This window comes from Convolutriloba macropyga, chromosome 8 (genome assembly GCF_964194025.1).
Source record: "Convolutriloba macropyga chromosome 8, txConMacr16.3, whole genome shotgun sequence".
In the NCBI taxonomy this organism is placed as follows: domain Eukaryota; kingdom Metazoa; phylum Xenacoelomorpha; order Acoela; family Convolutidae; genus Convolutriloba; species Convolutriloba macropyga.
The window spans coordinates 15908678-15927471 of record NC_134475.1 but is presented as its reverse complement, the minus strand read 5'-3'; the positions used below and the strand labels follow the sequence as shown (position 1 = coordinate 15927471).

At 43.1% G+C, this 18794-nt stretch overlaps 1 protein-coding gene across 1 annotated transcript in view; it reads left to right on the top strand.

The window, feature by feature from the left end:
• The window catches only part of LOC142344509 (2,3-bisphosphoglycerate-independent phosphoglycerate mutase-like), a 57625-nt gene that overhangs the window by 35190 nt on the left and 3641 nt on the right, over nt 1-18794 (top strand). Inside the window, exon 5 of the mRNA XM_075396223.1 lies at nt 17644-17912. Coding sequence (XP_075252338.1) covers nt 17644-17912 — 269 coding nt within the window. The remainder of the gene's footprint in view (nt 1-17643; nt 17913-18794) is intronic.

Sequence of the window (18794 nt, the reverse complement as noted above, 5' to 3'; positions counted from 1 at the left end):
CCTGATGATGGTTCTTCAAATGAGTATGCCGCAGAAACAGTTTAACAAAAGTATGACGTGCATCCAGCACGATAGGATGCTTAGTGTCAAAGTCAATTTCCACTAGCCGTCGGAGTCGACCAGAAGAACGGATGAGACCATGAGGCCCAATAAACGGAGTAAACAGCAATGCGGCTGCTCTTCTTAACAGATTTGTTGTCAAGAAGATCCTTTCAGTACTAAAGGACTCTTCCTGAACCAAGTACTGGAGATGACGCTCGGCTTCGTCAAGCTCAACAGGATCGGCTATGCTGCCGTCTACGGTACGGTAACTTTCATGAGATGGTAAAAGACGGAGCACATAGGCGGTGACACGCAGTAATTTTTGATAAGAACTGAACTTATCAAACGGGATTAGATTGATACTTTGTTCCTTAGGGGGCTTGGTTACGGATGCGGCTAAAGATGAGATGGAGTCATCATCTTGTTCCTTGGTTACAACGCCGAGTTTGATGTTATCAACGACGTCAGTATTTGGCACAAAAGGGAATTGCTTAGTTCTCAAGAAGTCAGGACCCCTCACCCAGCTACTTGATTGCAAAACTTCAGCGGACATGCCACGCGTGCCAGCATCTGCCGGATTATCACAAGTGGCGACGTGGTTCCATTGGTCAACGCTGGTGTTCTCCAGGATTTCACTAACACGATTTGCAATGAAGATGGGGTGTTTGTTTGTTGAGTTTATCCACTGCAAGACGATGGTACTATCTGTCCACATAAAGACTTTATCCACAGTAACCGTTAATGCTCGACAGATTTCCCTTTTTAAACGGGCAGCGAGGAGAGCGGCTTGTAATTCCAACTTAGGAACTGTCATTACCTTCATAGGTGCAACACGGGCCTTGCCCAAGACAAACGCCAGCTCTGTTTTAATCTCCCCGGAGGTGCAAGTTACTTGAGCCCTGAGAAAACCTACTGCACTGAATACGTCTTGCGAGCTATCACCAAACATGTGGAGTTCAAGATGTTGGAATGGTCCTGAAAAGTAACTTCTCGGTATAGTGATCTCAGCTAACCGCGGCAGTTCAACACACCAGGCAAGGAATCTGTCAACTGTGTCTTTAGGTAACTCGTCATCCCAACTTTGTCCATTGACACGCCAAATGTCTTTCAAGATTAACCGAGCACCAACAGTGAACGGTGCGACAAGACCAATTGGGTCGTAGACCTTTGACACAAGACTTAGGACCAAGCGCTGTGTTAAACTTTTCGTGATGGTGCTGTTAGTACCCCTGCTCACAACCAGAGTATCGTTGTTGTGATCCCACTTAAGCCCAAGCACGTGCATTGATTCCTCCTTGGATGAAACGATGACCTTCGGTTCAGTGGATTGAGCAGACCCATCAATTCGGTCAGCCAGATCTGGTACATTGCTTACAAACTTAGTAAGCTTCAACCCACCTAGATGGAGAAGATGTACCAATTCCTTCGACCTAATGAGGGCCCTCTCGGGGGATTCCACTGAGTCCAAGTAATCGTCCATGTAGAAGTTCTCAAGGACGGCTTTCGCAGCTTCTGGGTACTCCTTAGCATTATCGCGTGCCGTGCGCTGAAGTGCGTAGTTGGCGCAGGTGGGTGAATCTTTTGCCCCAAAGATGTGGCGCGTATACTGGTGTACCACAACATTTGATGTGGGGTCCTCCCGCCACAAAAAGCGCAATGATGGTTGATCACATGGCAACACTCCAACTTGGAGGAACATTCCCTCGATGTCGGCGGATACGTCAAATGGATGTTGTCTGAACCGTAGGAGTACATAGATTAGGTTTTGTAGTAGGTCGGGTCCGGTAAGTAATGACTTATTAAGAGATGCGCCATGGAATTTTGCTGCTCCGTTTGGTACCCTACGAACCTTACCCGGCTTGTTCGGGTTAACAACCGGATGGTGTGGTAGGTACCACTCTCGTTCCGAGCGACTTTCCACCTTATGAGCATCTTTGACCCTTACTACGTAGCCTTTGTCTGAGTCCTCTTTGATGGTATTCGAGTATTTTTCCCTTAATGTCTGATCTTTCGTTAGCCGCTTTTCCAAAGACTTTAATTGAACAAGTGCTGAGAAATAATTGTTGGGCAGTTCGATGTTATCTTCAGCCCATAGCATTCCGACATCGTACCTTTTTCCATTATGCACGGTGGTGTTTTCAAGAATTTCATGCGCACGTGCATCCGATGCGGATCGTGGGTCTACTTGCTTAAGTGCGCCGTACGACTCCATGTCGTACCAAGATTTTACCTGACTAGCGAGTTCAAAATCCTGCTCCAAATTAGCTTTGAAACAAGTCGAGACTAAACCTGAAGACGACGGTAGAGGGCCGCTTAGAACCCAACCTATGGGCAAGCGAACAGCGAAGGGCGAGGACTTCTCGTCGGCAGCGAAGTACTCTAACGGGCGGATGGCATGATACACATCCTGTCCAAGTATCATCTCGATGTTTCCGTAGCAATATGTAACTGGGTCTAGAACTGCTAGGTGCGGGTATGTTTCCTGAAGTGCTTTAATGTTAATGACATCGGCGCCTACATTCAAATTTTCCTTTACGTAAGGGCTGACTTTAAATGGTTCAAATGCTTGGTTGTCGCGTGGTGTTACAATTAGTTCAACTAACTCAGTGTCTACGACCTCTTCGGTATTTATACCCTTGACTGTTAGTTTCAATGCTGTACCGTGCAAACCAAGTCTATTTGCAAGATCATTGGACACCCAAGAGTTACTGCAAGCGGTATCGCACAAAACTAAAGCCGTGGTATCTTTACCGGTAGAGCTCTTTAACTGTAATTCAGTCACCTGAAGGAGGCCTTTCACATTACTCACAGATGACAAAGTGGTAGTCTTGCTCGATGATTGAACACTAGGGAGTTTACTTTGATTTGTGCCAGCATTAGAATTACTGTTGTTGTTGTTTGGAGGTAATTTTGGTGGATAAACCCTCTCAGCTCCATGGAGAAGAGTATTATGGGAGCTGTTGCAACCGTCCTTTCTACATTTCCTGGGGTTTGGGCATTGCCTGAACATATGCTTTTCTCTCAAACATGAGAAACACAGTTTTGCTTCAGCCACTACCTTTGCTCGCTGAGTGGGAGACTTTTCTTTAAATACCCTACACTCCCAGATGCGGTGGAAACCTTTACAAACAATGCAGCGAGGGGTTGCAGGCGTTGCCGATGTTGAGGCTGGTCTCTGAGTGCCCTTAGTTTGTGTGTTAGCAGCAAAAGTTTTTGAGGCTACTTTGGTCTTTACTACTGAGTTGGTGTTATCCTCAGTTCTTGCCTTCGATGAAGTTTGTTTCATTAAATCATGTGCCTCGGCCTTCTCCTTCAACCAATCGTTGAAGTCAAGGAGTGTTGGCTTAACCCAATGTTTCTTCACTGTGAAGAGTGACCAAGACTCTTTCAGATTGGGCGGCAATTTTTGCACAGCCGTGTTGAGAAGTGAGGCGCTCTTTAGGTCCGCGTCATATGAAAGTGATTTAAAGACCCCAACAAGACTGGAAATTGTTGCAGAATAGTTTATGATGTTGTCACTATTGTGCATCTTTAGTGGTGGAAAAGAGCTGAGTTTTTCTAAGTGTGCACTGACTACTGCCTGTGGTTGGCCAAATTTACGTTCGAGTGTCTTAAGTGCGTCCTTATACATTACACCGCAGTATGCGAACTCAGCGATGGCGGTTTTAGCTTTTCCAGTTACAAGAGTTTTTAAGTATGTTAACTTGACGTCATCAGTCAAGGACTGTGTGTCTATGGCGCTTTTAAATTGTCCAAACCATTCGTGCCACTGCAGGGGATCACCATTGTACTGTGACAACTTCCACTCGGGCAGTGGATCGTTCTTCTTACAAGTAATTGCGTCCGCCAATTGCTTTATCAAATCCGCAGAGTCCAAAGAAGGAGCCGAAGGTGTGGGATGCGGCGGGCCACCCCAACCCAACGGGTTCGGAACGGTAGCTCCATTCGTTGGCGGAATGATCGGAGTGACAAAGGTGGGGGCGGTACCTGCGGAAGAACTAAATGGATTCGCTTGCATGAAGTCTGACGTTACGTTATTTTGAGCGCCTGCTGCTGCTTGTACATGAGGGGAGCGGTGCGATGTAGATATATGAGGGTTGATTAACGGGACCGGTTGTACGGTGTATGAATTTGCTGATGTACGTACAAGTGGTACTTCATTAGCTGGGACTGCTGCCGGAAAACGCCAGACATTTGGATCTGGAGGAGCAGGAGGTGCGTGGGTTATGGGTACAAAATTTTGGGGCTGAAAACTCTTTTGTGGAAGTGGTGGATGAATTAATTGAGGTACGAAATTAATTGCGGAGGAAAGGAATGGTGCAGGCGGAGAATGGGGTAACATATTGATATTATTCGCCACGGGGTTAGTGGCTTGTAGTGGGAGTGCTTGTGGCGGGGAAGGAGGAAATCGGAATGCTGGTGGGATTAACGGAAAATGCGGTGGTGCGGGGTTTGGAACGGGGGGTGGAGGGGCTGGTACATTTATGTGTGCCTGTTGCGGATTAAGTGCTAGCGGAGCATTAGCGAGTGCATTTAAAGGAGGTGAATGCCGAGGGCTGGTTAAATTCAACTGTCCCGGCATGCTCGCCCTGCGAGGGAATTGATGATCTAACTGTAAACCATCGAAGTGCATTGTTGCTTGAGACAGTTGTCGGGCTGTGTTTGGGGCGTTTAGTTGAGTAGGTATACCAAAGTTTATTGGTGGTGATGGAGGCGTATATTGAGGCTGTCGTTGCTCTTGCATGATGTTATTTGCAACATGTGCATCGTTGGTTACATTGGTTCTAGTACTTGGTTCTTGCGGCTCATGGACAGGGAGGTTGATGTTAGCCTCAACTTGACCATGAGTATTGAGATTAGAGTGTGACTTTGGAAGTTGAGCTGAAGAAGGTCGTTGGACAATTGCTTGGTTGGATTGGGCGATGGAACCAGAAAAGTGCAAACTCGGTTCGTTTGCAACATCTGCCATGTTCCCGGCCGGTGACGAATTAACCCAATCTTGAACAAGTTTCTTGCTCTTAACTGAACTTCTTTCGGTAAAGAGCCCACTCATTTCGCTTGTATCAGACCCGTCTGTTGCTGATTTTGTCATCAACTCAATTTCCTCAAGGGCTGCAGCAGCTACTTCCTTGCGATGATCCTCCTCAAGCTGCTCAATTTCTAATTCCCGCTATTTCGTTTGTTTTTCAATTTCAAGACGTTGTCTAGCAATGCGAAGCTTTGCCTCATGTTGTTTCTCAAGTTCCTCCCTTTTTAGTCTTGATAATTCTAATTCTCGTTGACGCTGACTTGATCTTTTTGAGGAAGTCATATGCGAACCTGATCTTGAGTGGTGAGAGGTATACATCTCTGCCTTCTCTTTGTCTTGGACCGAATTGATATACCCTCGAGCAGCAGCAATGAACTCGTCAGTTTTCTTTGTTACAGTCTCTAACCATTTCTCAAGATTCTTACAGGCAGCGTCTGGATCTTCAGTCTTCTGTGCCAGATCAAAGAGCTCTTCATTCTTATCAACCACTCTAGTAAAAGCATCTTTGCACTTCACAATCAGACGTTCGATCTTAACTTTCCTGTCTTGCTTATCAACAGCATTGTTAATTTCCCCATAGATGTTATTAAGTTCAGCCTCTAATTTTGCTCTTGCACTATAAAGTTTGTTGAATTTGTCCTGCAAAGTTGTCATGATCTTAAGAAAAACAGGAACCACAAGTTTAATTCAGTACTATTATAAAGTACACAACAGCACAACACAAATGGGTTATACCGAACCCGTGTGACGGTTTGGCTAGCAAACCGCCAAAGAGCAAAAGTGTTCGTCGAGTACAATAGTACCCGGCGAAAGAAAGAAAGAACGGTGCGCAGGAAGCGCGAAAAGGGGCAGAACGGGAGACGGGACGGAGGGGAAGAGACGCCGAACGAGTAACGCACGACGGACAAACGGGAGCGTCGGGCGAGTGGCGCGCGACGAAACGGGAAAACGGCACGGGCGGGGCGGAAACGTCGGGCGGATGGCGCGTGACGAAACGGGAAAACGGCACGGGCGGGGCAGAAACGTCGGGCCGATGGCGCGCGACGAAACGGGAAAACGGCACGGGCGGGGCGGAAACGTCGGGCGGATGGCGCGCGACGAAACGGGAAAACGGCACGGAAGGGGCGGAAACGTCGGGCGGATGGCGCGCGACGAAACGGGAAAACGACAAGGGCGGGGCGGAAAGCACAAGCGAGGAGGCGGGAAGACCGATGCTAGCAGACCACAGCAATAAACTCAACCAAACAAGCTAGCCGTAACTCCAGAATAAACTTAAGTCACACCCTAGAAAGAAGGAGAGGAGCTACTGCCACAAACATTATGGGGTTTTATCAACGGCATCAAAACATGGGGTTTTATCAACGGCATCATGGGGTTTTATCAACGGCATTATGGGGTTTTATCAACGGCATCAAAACGGCATCAAAACAGGAAACAATTTACGGCAACGATGTAGTATAACCAAAAGTCGAAAGGGTCAGGAAATTTACTAGCCGTAACTCCAGAACAAACTTAAGTCACACCCTAGCAAACCACCATACCCAGACAACAAAAGTGCATACTACAAAAATTAATAAAGCTACAACAAATTGCTAGCAAACAGGTGTGGTGAAAGTCACGAAACAAACCAGCCGTAACTCTAGAATGAACTTAAGTCACACCCTAGCAAGGAACGAGACTAAACAACAAACCGGCATACTAGCAGAAAGAAATTTTACTACAGCAAAACTCAACATACTACATCATACAACAAATAAACGGGGAATAGGAAGAAACAAGAAGACACGGAAACAAAGAGGACGGAAACGGAAAATGAAACCAGATAACCTGCGGAAAACGGACGGTAGTGAATAACTCAAAATGGGGAGAGCGAAACGTTTAGTAAAGCGCTATTGGAAGGAATCAACCACAAACTAACCCGCGCAACAACGCAAGACTACGAGACATTTAGGTTATTAAAGGCTTGAGTAAGTTCCGCCTCCTCGTACGCATGGCGGTTGCGGAGCGTTTTTCGACGGCGCTTTGAAAGTTTTTTCGGTCGAGACCGTGTTTTCAAGGACCGGAGGTTGTTCTTATGAGTTAAGACTATGGTCAGTGTTTTCAGCTCAAGCGCAGGCCTTTGGTGTAATGCTCTGTACTCTTTGAGTAAACTAAGATCTTTCTGTTTACGTCTAGACACAATGTCTTTCACTAAGTGTATGGTAACTAGAGTACTACACTTGAGCTGGTCAGAAATATCAGGAGTTCCCTCTCTGGGGCAATACACAATAGCTTCTATGCGCTCCTGATAGTTTTCAAGCACTGCAATAAGCTGTGAAGGTGTTAAAGGCTTATTGTTGTTGCTTCGATGACGTGAAAGCGAATTGTTCACTACATCATGCCATATAACTAGGCGCTTCTTATCATGAAAGAAATGACTCAACTGGAACTGCGCTGTTTTTCTGACTTTCAAAGCGTTAGGGTTGAAACTTAAACCCGGTAATGCGTAAACGTTACGTTTGTAACGATTTTGTGTTACTTGAGGCGCAGTTTTTATGGCGTGATGAAGTGAATATGAAAGCAGCTAATATGAAAACCATATAATGTTTTTACAGCATAAATGATTTGAGCTTTGCTCAAACTCCGAGCCTTGATGTTAAATACACGATTTTCACGAGTTACCAAGAATAAGCGCTTATTTGAGAAAAAAAACTTCAAAAACTTGACCAAATTGCCTTTTGATTTTCTTTTAAATCGACAACTTTATGCAATTGTTACATCCGCATTTAATAATTTTCCTTTAGAATGATAGGGACAAAGGAATTTTTTTCAAATTTGGTCAAATTTTTCCAAGATTTTTAAGTTTTTGCTACGCTTTTTTGTCAAGAACTGTAAAAAACACCGCAATTTGATTATTTCTGGATTTTGACAAAAATTTGTCAAAATTATTGTTTTTCAAAAAAAAATGTGTATGGGATGGGTTATCGGTGACCAGGGGTAATGTCAAAATACCAGATTATAGGAAATGAAACCAACTATAAGGGGGGGTTGCTAGATTTGCCGGATAAATAATCAATTTAATGCATCAAAACCAAGTTTTTTTTTTTGTCGAGTCTTACAGTTTTTTTTCGTGTCTTAGACTGTGAATCTCTTTTCCAACGCCATCATCACGTACAGCTTTGAGAGGTTGATGCACAAAGGACAAAGGGTCCGCACATAGATCAGGCACAGAGTCCACCACTTTGCTCAAAATTTTTTCCACTAATTGAGGTTGTATTCTTCGTATTAGATCCAAAGCACAGTCTAATTTGTCGTCCAATAACCGTTACAATTATACCCAATTTACGTGCTGTTATAATTCATTCTACTGCGACGAATATAAATTGCGAGAAATAAATAAGAACAATGTGAGATAAATCGGAGTAAATAGGTTTCGAACGCTTTTTTAACTATAACATACTCAGAGTAAATAAATATCTAAGTTGAAAAAATACTAGCTTTTATAAGACCAAGGAAGACACTGCACTTTAAATAATCTAGAGCAATTGTATGATTGTGAAAATTTAAACCCTGAAACTTCAATTTGGCACACGTATTCTGTTGCATTCTGGTTGAAAAAGTACTTTCATGTATAGCCAAACTCGAGCTCAAATAGTTTATGATCAAAGCAGCTCCTTATAATTAACGTAACTTCCACAGCGTCAAATGCAACTATTTAATAATTTTATTGCAATAATAAGCCCGGACTCCGGGAGGCTAAATATTCGGTCGAACGAGCGTTTTTATTTTAAACGAAAGGCGGCTCTGTAAGGAGCGGCACCAAAATAAAGCTGACAAAATGCAGACTTTCGACGAGTAAATTCAAGTTTTTTCTCCAATCCAACTGTATTCAATCAACGCAAAAGGCCAAAGGCCCCTCTCAATGGCCCGGCAAATCTAGCTCGATCTTTTTTAGCAGGTATTTTGTCTGAGTCGATTTTCGACTCAGATTGGTCACCGATACGTTTTCGAAACATAAAAATATTAAGCCTAAAAAGAGCGCAATCGATTCAGTATATTAGTAGGCTCAACGAAAATTATGTTTAACGAACTTTTTCCGACCTTTCTACGTATATTAGAAGAGATTTTGTGTGCATTTAAACGGTTAAGAAATTACGTAATCCTTTCTCGCTTTGTTTACATAGCGCTTTAAATTCGTCGCTGCTCTTTTATTTAAATAGCGCATTGTTCATTTACGCGGTAACACAGTCTTTCCCAGATTCCACCAAAGTGTGGCGCTCCAGGAGGGTTGAATTTCCAAACTATCTTTTTCTGAGCTAAGTCACTTTCAATCTTAGCTTTGTCCCATTCGTCCATGAATGCTTTGAGTTCCTTGGCTGCTCCAACGAAGTTCGTGCCGTTGTCGCTGATGATGGTACTTGGGTAGCCACGTCGTGCGATGAATCTTGTCACTGCCGCTAGACATGACTCGGTGTCCAATGACTGTGCAACTTCGATGTGTACTGCTCTGGTTGTCAGACAAGTGAAGAGGCAGCACCATCTCTTCAATGTACGTCGTAGGAACTTCACTTCTATGGGTCCGAAGTAGTCGACTCCGGTATGGGTGAATGGGAAAACATGTTCATCAAGTCGTTCTCGTGGTAGGTCCGCCATCGGTGGGTGGATTGGGTTGGCGTTCCTGTGTCTGCATTTGATGCATCTGGACTTGATTTTTCGTAACGCATTTCGTATTCCAATGATCCAGTATTCTTGTTGGAGCATGTTTCTCACGTATTCTGTGCCTTCGTGTAGGTTGTCACGATGAGCTCTCTCCAACAGAAGTTGTACTACTGGATGCTTTGCTGTCAACAGTATTGGATGTTTTGCATTGTAATCGAGGTTTGAATGCTTCAGTCGACCTTTCACTCGAATTGTTCCATCTTCCTCTATGAAGGGTGACAATTTGGCGATGTTCAATGTTTTTGAGATTTCCTTGCTGTTTGTTATCGACTTCGAAACATTCGGGAAGCTTTCGGCTTGAACAAATCGCAACAGAATTTGTTCTGCTCCATGGATCTCCTCAGCTTTGAGAAGTCCCTTCTGCTTCGTCTTGAACCTCATGCAGTAGGCAATAAAGTTTCTGATTCTATTGAAGCTGCTGTATCGGTCCCAAACAAATGGTTGATGTAGTTTAGTTTCTGCGGCTACAGTACTTGTAGCTTGCTCAGCTTCAACTTTGTTCGCTTGGCACCACGGATTTGGCCATTTTTCTTCATCTGTGTGGAGCCATGCCGGCCCGTTTAACCACACGGACTCCTTGAGGCCTTCAATTGACATTCCTCTAGTCCCGATATCCGCAGGGTTCTCGATGCCTTTGACATGTCTCCATTGATCCATGGAAGAGCTCTCCAGTATTTCAGCTGCTCTGTTTGCAACAAACACTTGTTGCTTCTTGTGAGCTGATTGTAGCCACTGTAACACCGTTGATGAATCAGTCCAATGATAGACTTTGTCGATTTTCACGTCATGTTCTCTCAGTATCTGTCTCTTTAGACGAACTCCGTAAACTGCGGCTTGAAGTTCTAACTTCGGCATTGTCGTGTGTCTGATGGGTGCTACACGGCATTTTCCAATTACATAGGTCAGTTTCAGCGTTGCTTCATCCTGCAGATATGCCACTATGCACATCGCTTCTTCTGATGCATCTGTGAAGATGTGGAGTCTCAAGTTTGTACATCCGTTTTCGAAATAAAGTCGATTTATTGACATCGTCCTTATTTCTCTCAATTCAGAACACCAATCACTGAACAGTTTTGAGTGTTCTGCTGACAATTCTTTGTCCCATGCTTGTCCCATTGCTGCCCAAATGCTTTTGAGCAGAAACCGCATTCGTATCGTGAAGGGTGAACATATCCCCAGTGGGTCAAACACTGCTGAGACAAAGGATAGGACAATTCTCTGAGTTATTTTTGCTGGAACCTCTTGCTCAGTTCCACGACAGACAATGAGACTATCTGTTTCCACATTCCAGTTTAGTCCAAGTATTGATGATGATTGAGGTTCAGCTTCGAAAGTTTTCACAACTTTCGTTGATCTGTCTGTCTCTGGGATCTGTGACTTGACCTCTTCGTCACTTGCTATCCATTTCGTCAGTTTGAATCCACCTTTGCTGAGTACGTCTCTGACTTTCTGGTAGATTTGGATTGCTTCTTGGGGGGTACTGACTGACTTAAGGAAGTCGTCCATGTAGAAGTTGCGTTGAACCGTTCTGACGAGATTTTCGTCGTTGTTCGCGTTATCTTTCGCCACTTGATGCAAAGCGTAGTTTGCACAAGTTGGCGAGCTCTTCGCCCCAAAAACGTGTCGTGTATACTCGTAAACTTCTATTCTCTGTTCTGGATTGTCTCTCCAGAGAAAACGTAGGCATCGGCTGTCAGCGCTTGGGACACCAATTTGAAGAAACATCGCTTCTATGTCGGCTGATAGCGCTATTTGATGTTCTCGGAATCGAAAAATTATTCCGACCAGACTCTGTAGAAGGTCTGGTCCAGATAGAAGTTTGTCGTTGAGTGCCACACCTTGATACTGGGCTGCCGCATTGCAAACTCTTCTGACTTTCTCCGGTTTATGCGGGTTGATGACGGGGTGATGTGGCAAATGCCATTGCAGTTCGTCTCTGGTTTCGTTCAGTTCAGTTTGATCGACTTTGCGAACGTAACCAGCTTTGACATCGGTGTCAATTGTTTCCTGATAGCGTTGTCGTAACGTATCATCCTTCTGTAGGCGTCGTTCTAGGGACTTGAGTTGCCCCATTGCAGAGTAGAAGTTGTTCGGCAACTTCACTTCGTCCTCTCGCCACAGAAGTCCAACTTCGTATCTTTCACCCGTGAATCGCGTTGTTCGTTCCAACGTCTTGATTGCTCGTTGTTCGTCTTTTGACTGGCCTGTGACATCGCAGTTGGAGGCGTAGGATTCGATGTCCCACCACTTACTCAACTGGCTTGCTAGTTTGTCCTCTGACACTGAGGTTGCTGTAGTAGCAAGGGTTGCTGCCTGTTTTGCTGGTAGGGGACCACTTAATGCCCATCCTATTTTCGATTTCACTGCCCACGGTGCAGCCTTGTCATCGGACCTCTTAAACTCTAATGGGTGATGGATGTCATAGCAGTCTTGTCCAAGAATGACTTGAACTTCATTAAGATTGTAGCTCTGATTCGGCAAGTTCTTCAAATGTGGGTAGCGGTCTTTCAATTCCTGCAGATCCACCATCTGGTCACCCAACTTCAGTTTCTCGTGCACATAAAACTGCACTGTTGTCAGTGGTCGTGACTTCTCGTGTGCTGAAACAGCTATCGGCACTATTTCAGTCTTGACGTATTCCGATCCGTGGATTCCTGCTACTGACAAGGACGCCTTTCTTCCTTGCAGCTGCAGTGTTGATACGATTGACTTGTCCACGAATGAGATTGAAGATCCTGTATCACACATCGCTAGCACGCTCAGGCTGTGGTTCCCATTTACGAGCTTAATTCGCACTACAGGTAGCCCTCCTTGTGTGATGTTAGTCGCTAATGCTGTTGTAGCGTCTGAGACACTCGTTGTAGCCTCCTTCTTTGAGAAGTCACTGTGCAAAAGTTTGTTGTGTCGTCGTCCACAATTGGGCACACTGCAAGTTTTACTTCTGCAGTCCCTTGATCGATGACCAGGTCTCAGACAATTGAAACACAGTCTGAGCTTCTGAACTTGCTCTCGTCGTTCATTCAGTTTCATTGATTTGAATTTCTCGCAATTCCAGATCGCATGCTGTCCATCTTTCAGTGGACATTCCAAACTCTTTGGTTTTGTAGAATCTTCAGCATTTGATGCGAATGTACTGGTTTTCGGCTTTTCCCGATTCTGAAACTTAGAGCTTGTCTGAGCTAACAAGTCCTCATGTATGAAAGCTGTTGATTCTAACCAGTCTTTGAAAACAATCGAGTTTGCTGCCAGTAGCTGGTGATCCTGTAGGTGACGTAGCCACTGCTCTTTGAGTTGAAGGGAGAGTTTTCTTGTTGCTGAACTCAGAACTCCTTCCGATTCCAGGTCAGGTTGAAATCCAAGCCTGGTCAAAACGTTTACTGTGTTTGTGACTACGTTTGCAAATCGAACAATGCTACTGGAGTCATCGTGTCTAACTGGTGGATGAGTGTATATCTTCTTAAGTTGAGCTTCGACTATGACTCTCGGTCTGCCAAACTTCTTGCAGAGAACATCCCAGGCTTGATAATATGACTGTGAGCTGAAGCCCAATCCCGATATTGCTGCTTTCGCTTGACCCGTGAGGCTGGTCTTCAGATACTGCATCTTCTCAGTATCACTTAGCTTCTTCTGATGAACAATTACATCGAAGAGTTCACACCACTCAGGCCACTCTAGAGGATCTCCTGAAAACTCTGTTAACTTCAGTTTTGGTAATCCTCTTGAGCCATCACTTGGCATCTGATATATAACTTGTGGTGTGGGTTGGCTCAACGTCGTTTGATTACGATTCTCCATCGATCTGTCGCGGGAGTTGTGTTTGGGACTTTGACTTCTCTGCTTGTTTTTCACTGTTGACGTTCCTTGCTGTTGAAACGTCGTCCTGGACAAATGCACTGGCGGATCTGTCACCTTAATTGATGTAGGGATTTCTGATCTCTTTAGAAAGCTTGGTTCCTGTCGTGGGGCTGAGAAGATTCCTACACCCGGTTGGAACAGCGGGGTAGTTTTCGGGTATGCACTGAACCTTTTGTCAGTTCTGTCCTGTGTGACATTCTTAGGAGGGTCGACCACAACGTTTGGTGATAGTGGCCGGCTAGGATCGGACTGCTCGGCTACGGATTTGAGCCAGTCCTGCGATATTGCTGGCTTTCGTCTGGATCTCACACTTTCGATATCACCTGCTTCTGATCCAGATGCTCTTGAGCTTCCCTTAGTCAGTTCCAGTTTTAGAACTCTTTCTTCCTCATCAGCCTCGGCCTTCTTCCTCTCATTTTCAAGCTCTCGCTCATGCTGCCGCAAGCGCAATTCGTCTTCTTGTTGTGTCAGTTGTAAACGCAACTCTTCCTCTTGTTGTTGTTGCTGGTGCTGTAATTGTAAGCGTAATTCTTCTTGCCGTCGACGCAATTCTATTTCCTCACGTTCCTTCTCTAGCTGACTTTGACGCTCTCGCAGCCGTTGATCGGCTTCTTTCTTTGCTCTCATGTTTTTGAGTTCTAAGTTCTCAATCTCGCGCCTCCTTGATGAACGTGAGTTGGCAATACTGGGTTCTTTTTTTGCTTCGGTGCGTTCCAGAATGCCTAGAGGTTACTTCAACGTTCTCTTCGACATTTTCTGTCACTCCGTTTCCTGTATCAATTACAGTCTCGTTTGGGTCCTTATCACCTGCCGATGTAGATGACACCAACGATGTTTGATTTCCACTCTCTACGGTTTGCTGGTACTTTTTAAGTAGATCTGTAAGTTTGGCCATTTCGATATGAGTTGACATGCGCTTTTGCTCTGGTTTGACAAGTCGGATCACGTCTTTCCAATTAATGACTTCAGTACGATACTCTTCAATTTCTTTGAGTCCTGGTACCTTCTCGATGAGCCATTGCAGTACCTTTTTCCTTTCGCCCAATTTTCGCTGAGTGTCGGCATCGAAACTCTCTAAGTACTTTGGCTTCAGGAGTTGTCTCTGTTGCTGTCTGTTTTCTTTCAGCTCATCATATGTCTCAAAGAAGCATCGATACACTCTTTCAGCTGTCACTGTTTTATTCTGGGCTAGTTGTGCTTTTACGGCAGTGTCATGCCGGTCAAAGGTTTCCAGCAATTCGGTTTGCTCCTTTTCTAGCTTCTTGAGTTGGCCTGACATCTTGTAGTCAGTCGTTTTCCAATGTCTATCGGGGCTCTTTCCAGCCATCGTAAGGATTTCGTTATGGTCCACCAAAATCGAATCGATTCGTCTCTGTTCGTGTCACTGCTGTCTGGATCACTGTTATCCAGATTACTGCTCTCCGGGTCACTGTTGTCCGGGTATCTGTTCGTGTTGTCGTTGTTGTCCGGGTCGGCGGACCAAATGTTGCGGCTGCTCAAGAATCTCAGCGGAACCCAACTTCGCGGCCTGGTTCTCGAGTTTTACGCCGGCCTGGTTCTTCACTCGGTTGCTATCGACTAACACTCGCGTAGTAACTATTAGTCGCTCAGTTGTAATAAAGGACTGTAACTTTAATTTTTTGTGATTGAAGTTAAGAAAATCCTTGGTGATAATCTATATCCAATCTCGTGCTGAAGTTTGTAAGGCTTCAGCCCAAAGCTAGTACTGTTGCTAACTTCTTGTTAAGAAAGCTCAACTAACTTATAACGCTCGAGATCTTAAGATCTAGCAAAACTTAGCGCAAAAGACTAAAGTTGATGAAGAATCAAATTATAGTCAATCTGAGAGCCAACTGCTCCTTATGACAGTTTCTAATGGTTCTAAATACAATATGGTTACACTATTCAGACAATTGGGTTAAAGTAAATAATCCGCTAAATATCATTTATAACATCATTGTCACTGATCTCTGATTGGTTAATCGAATAAAGTGATTTAAGTCAATGTTTACATAGTAAATGTCAAATTACCGCACTATTTGCTTTTGTTGACATAAGCACTGATGGTACATACGTAACTCTAAATGCCTCAAATGTATGACAAATGACCTTTAATAAACACTTAAGGGATCATAGAATTAACAATTTAGCAAAATTAACAATAAATGACAAAATATCCAAAAATGCACTTTTTGCACCATATAAGTGCTAATAGCATCACTTGTAGGTATGATGCAAGGATGTTCGTTGGGTCCATGGATAGCTTAGGGGTTACCCTAACCGTGTGCTAAAACCTTGGGTTGCTCAGGTTTTCCCTTCCCAAAATCGGGGGGGGGGTGGACAAATTTTCGGTCCCAACTTGTAAAAACTTTCAGTTTTGACCTTTTTTGAGTTTTGGCAAATTTTCAAGTTTCTGAGTTTTGATTTCATTTCTGTTGGTCTGATGGCTCATGCTTCTGTTCACTAGTGGTGCCAACAAGGGATTCCATCAGAAGCTTGTTTTTTAAGGAGTATTCAGATACCAATTGACTAAAGTTTTCTTGGTATAAATCACTTTTTTCTTAGGAAAATTGACAGAAAAATTGAGAAAATTTAAACCATTTTTCATATTTTTTTTGCAGTTTTCTTTTTTACTCTTAGACAAGTTTCTTAGCGTATTATGACTTGCCCATTGTTTTGCGAGCTTTTCATTACTCTAATTGTAAAGGAATTTTGGATTTTTGTTTCCTTTTACTATTAAAAAAACTCAATTTAAAAAAACTTAGTTTTTCTAGTTTTTTTGTTCAATTTGTTTATGAATGCCGTTTCTATTCTTCCTTAAATGTTTTATGGCATTTGTGGAGGGTCAGGGTTCACAATTATTGTTCTAATTATTTCTCCGAGTCGTTTCCGGAATTCTTCCGGCTATGTTTTTTTTAACATCTGTTCACACATTTTCATGATTTTTGAAGTCAAATTGGAGTGGTGATTTTGGTCACGCCGAAACAGGAAATGGAGCGAAAAAGCGAGTGGTTTTGCGGTGTGAATTTTTTTCGCTCTAATTTTAAAGTAGAGTGAGAAAAAGGTATTCGAACAAAAGTTCGGTTTCTCGGTAGTGGTTTTTTGTTCACATGCGGCAATTTCACTTCTGATTTTTACTGTTTTTTCAATTTTTTGGATCGGATTTTTTTTAAATTGTTTTTTGCAATTCATTCACAGCTCATTCTAGGCCTAGTTTTTTGTTTGAATTAAATTTTCTTTTCTCCCTAGTGGTTTTTTGTTCACATGTGGCATTTTGACATTGATTTTTTGGTTTTTTTTCTTATTTTATGATCTGATTTTTTTAAAATGGATTTCTCAATTCACCCATAGTCCATTCTAGGTCTAGTTTTTCTGTTTAGTCAATGAAACTTCTTTGAATTGTACGTCAGGACTTGTCCTGCTTTGTTTTTTTGTTTCGTCGTCTGACGCTCTTTTTTACATTTGTTCACACAGCAAAGCTGAAAAAGTCAAATTTTCTGAATGACTTCTTCTTCTCACTAACGGCATTTGCGAGCGTGACGTCATTTCTCACTCGCTTTAGCAAAAGTTTTTAGGTCATTTGCGTGATTAGATTTTGATCATACGTGACATACCTCACTCAGTAAAATGACTTTTACACTTTAAAACTTTATTTTAATTTGAATTTGTTTTAGGTCAAAAGAATTCATATGTGCACTAAAGGACCCTAATAAGAGGCTTCTGTGGAATGAAATTTAACAAGCTTTATTAATTTTTCGCTGAATCTTTTTTGGCCTAGTTTTTTGAGCGGCGTCGATTTTTTTTTCAATTTAGATCTGTATCTGTTTCTATCTCTATTATCTGGCACGCAGGTCTATTCTTTCGCAGCTATTCCGGCAATCTGCCGGCTATGTTTTACTATGTAATGAGACGTGTTGGGGCTGCGCAAATTGAAAGGTTCCTTTTTTCGTTAAAGGAGATCTTAAAGGTGTCTGATAGAATATTCAAGTTATTCGATCGAGTTGGCATGGGTATTTTAGCTATGGAATGTGACAAATATCCGTTTGTCATGTGCAACTTTGCGCCCCCAGACATGGTGGGTCACACTGGCCAATACAAACCAGCTATCAAAGCATGTGAAGCTACAGATGTTGCCATTGGAAGGATCAAAGAAGCCTGTGGAAAACTAGGCGTTGTGATGCTGGTTACAGCTGACCACGGGAATGCGGAGCAAATGATTTCACCCCAAGGAGGACCACACACTGCTCATACTACTTTCAGGGTTCCTTTCTACATGTTCGACCCCCAGGTATGCTCATACTTGCTTCAAATTTATCATTTGTTGAAAAGTAGCACCTTAATTGGGCAAAGATTATTTGATCAATTTTCGTGCTTAGTAGAGAACTACAAATTGTGTGAAAGAGGGTAAAATTTTTGGTAAAGAGAACAGATTTTAGTTGTGTTCAGACGAATTTGTTTACAATTGTTTCTGAATAGACGCAAATTGAAAATAAACCTTTGATTTTAATGATCTCATCTTGAATTTTACGAACCAATGGTAAATATTGGTTTCCTATCGGTATATGTAATAGTTGAAGTTCAGTGAAACCGTATGTAAACATATGTAAAAATCAATAGCGGCCGTGTTAGATTTGAGTTGTGTGTTAAGGTTAATCTGCTGGACAGAAGTCAAAGTAGAGAATAGAGAGTGAGAGAGTGTGTTTGTTCGTAAATTGCTTTGAGAGAGGATGAGAAAAGCAGTATGAAGTTTCCTCCTAGCGTTTTTTTCTTGAAATTTTCTCTACGTGCGCCATTTTGAATTCAGTTTCATAGGTTTAGCTTCAACCTTAGGTTTGCCAAATCCGTTTTTCTGGCATATTTTTTTATAGCTGCGAAGCTGTAAGCTGAGCGTAGCTATATTGCGGTGCTCTTGGTTTTTTACAATTCAAAGAATTTGAACTGTATTGGGGCGCTGTCTTTTTTTTAAGATCTGTTCACACATTTTCATGATTTTTGAAGTCAAATTGGAGTAGTGATTTTGTTCTCGCCGAAACAGGAAATGGAGCGAAAAAGCGAGTGGTTTTGCGGCGTGAAATTTTTTCGCTCTAAATTTAAAGTAGTGATAAAACGGTGTTTGAACAAAAATCCGCTTTCTCGCTAGTGGTTTTTTGTTCACATGCGGCAATTTCAC